The sequence below is a fragment of the Heloderma suspectum genome, chromosome 7, assembly GCF_057233095.1.
Source record: "Heloderma suspectum isolate Gila_16-S chromosome 7, 16-S_ref, whole genome shotgun sequence".
NCBI lineage: Eukaryota > Metazoa > Chordata > Lepidosauria > Squamata > Helodermatidae > Heloderma > Heloderma suspectum.
In genome coordinates, this window is record NC_139464.1 from 31,802,191 (window position 1) to 31,806,553 (window position 4,363).

At 45.7% G+C, this 4,363-nt stretch overlaps 1 protein-coding gene across 2 annotated transcripts; it reads right to left on the reverse strand.

Moving 5' to 3' along the window:
• Positions 1-201: 201 nt before the first annotated feature.
• On the reverse strand, positions 202-4,271 carry NDUFB2 (NADH:ubiquinone oxidoreductase subunit B2). 2 transcript variants are annotated; one of them, XR_014784256.1, is made up of 4 exons: positions 4,136-4,271; positions 2,879-3,023; positions 690-1,104; positions 202-560 (listed from the first exon to the last, which is right to left on the reverse strand). XR_014784256.1 is itself a non-coding variant. In XM_084809498.1 (4 exons), exons 1-3 carry the CDS (start codon positions 4,231-4,233, stop codon positions 1,030-1,032), a joined length of 318 nt encoding a protein of 105 aa, XP_084665624.1. In that variant the 5' UTR covers positions 4,234-4,271; the 3' UTR covers positions 202-290; positions 1,009-1,029. The 2 variants fall into 2 exon arrangements, 1 of the variants encoding a protein (XP_084665624.1); XM_084809498.1 differs by having other exon boundaries at positions 202-290; positions 1,009-1,104.
• Between the last annotated feature and the right edge of the window lie 92 nt (positions 4,272-4,363).

The following is a 4,363-nucleotide window of genomic DNA, read 5'->3' on the forward strand; positions in this document are numbered from 1 at the left end:
TTAAAGCAGGGCTGTTAGCTCTGAACTTTAGCACCCAGGAAGGGTGTTGAAATCAGGGCTTCCTAACAGTTGGTGAACCCATAATTGGAGAACTAGCACTGACCGTATACGAGTTTTCAGATGCAAAACAGTGACCTATTGGTATAACACTCCTTATAGAGGGTTCTTTGTGGAAACACTGAGAACTTTCACAGACTTGAGTGATCTGACTCGTTAGCTTTATTTACAATTTGAATTCCAAGTCTATGTAAAGTGAAGCATTAATTTCTGTGGACCTCCTCCCAGAAAGCCTGCAAGCAATAAAGACAGATGGTTAGTTTGATGATCTTGCTTCTAAGTGTAATAAATCTGAATAACTAGAACCAGCAGTCAAAGTTGTATGAGCAAGCCAAGCACATCCCATTAAGAGTAGAATCCCATTCTCAAGAGCTGATTTTGGCATGTTGCAAGGTAGAACAAATCTGTTCTGACATTTTCTCAAGCATCACATCACTGCATTTACTGTTAGCCAACTTTTACCATGATCTTTTGGGGTATCCCAATAGACATGGGATGGGCACCTTGCGGCTGTCCAGATGTTTTGGCCTGCAACTCCCATGATCCCTCACCATTGGCTGTGCTGACAGGCTGATGAGAGCTGTAGGTCAAAATATCTGGACAGCCACAAGGTGCCCACCCCTGCAACACACCCTCTAACTTTTCACTGAAGTTGTTAATATATACAGCACCAGTGTAGATGGCACCTTAGTTTCATAGGAAAAAGAGATGGGCTCCTGCCCCCAGGAGCTTACAAGCTGAAACAGATTGGCGAAAGTCAATTATAGGGAAAGATGAATGTGGGCAAATCAGTTACCCATACCTCGAACAGGGATACAGTTGGGAATAAGGATTAAGCAAAAAAAGTGGCGATATTTCAAATGCACTTAGTTTTATTTAAGGAAAGAGCCCCGATTTCTCAGCATTAGAACTCCATGTAAGAATGCTTTCATGCCGGTCTTTAAAACCTACTTTGGAACAAACTATTCATGTCTACTCTGCATCATCAGGAGGGATTCCCAGCTCTTCATCAGTCCACTTAGAAGGATCTGGATAAGGAAAGTGACCCTGGGGGGGGGGGGGGGGAGAAAGTTAGAATGAGTATGTGAACGTTTCAGTGCCTTCATTTTTCTTCCTTAAATTTAGAGAATGTTTGTCATGTATCCAGCTACAAGTATCCTATTAAAAATAGCATCCAAGTAAAGCTTTGAGTTGAGTTTACGCCAGGCTAAGTGCAATTATTTTGCCCGCCCCACCCCCAGCCCCCACTCAAGTATTTCAGTTCAACTGCTTTTGGCTCTTGGAAAATACTTTATATAAAGCATTGGAAAACTTGCCAGAAAATCCACGTCACTGATCTTAATGAACAATGAAAACACAGTGAATCATTCATGGCTTAATAGTGGAAGTCAGCTGAGAAGAGGGCAGAAGGTGGCCACCACAGTCATGAAAGGGTCAGATCACCTTCTCCACAAGGAAAACTAAAAGCATGTCAGGTTCTAATTTAAAAGGATGTACAAAACATGTTAGCGGTTTAGAAGTTTATGAATGGTGTGGAGAGAGTGCTTTTCCTAACCTGGTTTCTTCAGACTTCCTAGAGGAGTAAACTACAATGCCCTTCATCCCTGACCATTAGCCATGTTAATTGGGGCTGATGTAAGTTGTAGTCCACAATAACTGGAGGGGACCAGGTTGGGGAAGGCTGGGATCAAGAATTTTCGCCATCTCTTTGAAACAGTTTGGCAGTAGATTGAGAACAGACAAGAGGAAGTATTTATATAACACATGGAATTTGCTGCCACAAGATGTAGAGGAAACACAGCGCATGGTTAAACTATGGAATTTGCTACCACAAGACATAGTGATGGCCACCAATTTAGATGGCTTTAAAAGGGGACAAATTCCTGGAGAAGGCTATCAATGCCTACTAAGCCCTGATGGGTATATGCCACCTCCAGTATCAGAGGTAGTATGCCTATGCACACCAGCTGCAGGGGAACATGGACAGGAGGGTACTGTTGCACTCATGTTCTGCTTGTGGGTTTCCCGTGGGCAGCTGATGGGCCACTGTGTGAACAGAATGCTGGACTAGATGGGCCCTTGGTCTGATCCAGCATGGCTGTTCTTATGGTTACTGGCTTTGATCGCTTTAAAGGAACGTTAGACAAATTCATGGAGGTGGCTATTGTTGTCTACTGGCCATGATGGCTAAACAGACCATCTAGGTTCAGAGGCAATATGCCACCAAATGCCAGTTGCTGAGGAATGGCTATTGCCTTCATGGCCTGCTTGTGGGCTTCCCACAAACATCCCATCCTTGGTCTGATCTAGCAGGGCACCACATATGCTCTTAAAGCCTGACAGAAAGAAGAGACTTTATTTCACTAGGACACCTGAAGTCCCAAAGGTCTAAGAGTACATCTATGATGTGTGTGCACTGAAGTACACAGAGGCTTGTTACAAGGGCAAAACACAATGACGTGCTTCACGTAAATGTGGCGTCAAGGTGTGTCAGTGTGGGTTGAACAGCATTTTCTTTTGAGTTAAAGAAACAAGATTAGTGTACAAAAATGGCTGGCAAGGAAGTACTCCACACAACAGTTTCAGAACTCTAGGACCATTATCAAAATAAACCTCAAGCATTTTCTATCAAACCCACCACCAGCTAACAGGACACAACTATTATTATGCTTGTTACTTGTCATCAGAACAGCGATGCAGATTCTTCTACCAAGTGTTAGAACTTAGGCAACATACACTCAATACTCCTCACCCATCCCATAGGAGAAGGTACCATGGTGCTACTGCTTTATACTCTTTCCCAGCCCCCTGGAGCTCTCACCATCACAGCATCAGGATCATGCCAGAAGTGCCACAGGATCCAGAACCACATAAAGCTACTAAGTATTTCAGCCGTTATCTTTTGGGACCGTGTCAGCTCTGGAAATTGTCGGTAGCGAGGCTCAATATGTACACCTCCACTTGCACTGCAAGACAAATGCATGAACACAGATGTAAATAATGATCAGGTCTGACCATATGCCACAGAACGGCCGGAAAATTGCAGGATATGGTACTGGACGCAGAATTCCATTTACTGGGAATCTGCACTTTCCTTTAAAAACACTTGCTTTTTTTTTTTTTTAAAGCACAGCTGCAAAGATAAGCTTGATGTGAAAGATCTCTAGCTGAGACACTGGAGCACTTGTGCCACAACAGGCAATACCGGGCTAGACAGACAAGTAGTCTAACCTGGTATAGGTAGCTTTCTATGGACAAGTTTCCTCTGAAATAAGAGCAACTGATTTCAGTACAACACAACTTTTATGTAGTGCCACTTAGAACTGGTCTGTAAGCTGTATATAGCACAGAACAGCATATATTTTATACTGCTTTAGAAAAGCCAAAACACTTCACATAGTTTGTCTGTGCAGACCTACTCTGTAAGTAGGGCCAGTATTCCTGCAAATATGAGGGGCAGGGGGAAGGCAAGAGAGAGAGAGAAAAGCATAGGGGAGAGGAATTCTATACTGTCCCTACATACCCTCCTGTACAATTTTAACCATCTACTAAACTCTACTGCTAAATTTCTGCCCTACATGCAACTTTGAGCCCTTTTACAGAGTGAAAGCAACCCTATTTCTACTCTTTGTCCCAGGTGTTACAGATGTCAATGCTTGCACACAGGGTATATTGCAAACTTCTCCAACCTGGCACCCACCCCATGCGTTGGACTGCACCTCTGATCATCCTCAGCCAACAGCCACGTGAGCTGGGGATTATGGGAGCTGTAGTCCAAACCATTGGGCGGGCGCCAGATTGGGGGAACGTTGGTATATTGGAAGGGAGAGTAAAGGCAAGTGAGAGGTTTTGCGTCTGACCTGAACCGGGAAGATCTAGGTTCAAACGCTCCTCATCCATAAAAATCACTGGGAGTTTTTGGGCCGGTGTGTGCATGCATCCTACCTTACAGGGTTGGTGTGTCTGGTCTTCCTAGAATCAGTCCTCCAGTTTGCACGCTTCCCCTCCCCCCCCCCCCGGCACGCGAAGTCCCCGCACCCACCCACCCACCCACTCACTCACTCACTCACTCACTCACCGCCGGACCCCTGAGGTTGCGCCCGTACCGCCTCTGGCGCGCAAGAGCCGGGCAGCAACGCGCAGCCCGCCGGTCACTCGGCGCAGAGCCCCCACCATCCTGGCGGCCTCCGGCGGAGTCCTTCAACTCCCGCAATGTCACTTTCTGCCATTGGACAGGAGGTCGCTCCCAACAACCCGCGCTCCCATTGGCTATCCAGACCCGAGTCTGTTTGGCGCGTTCCAATTC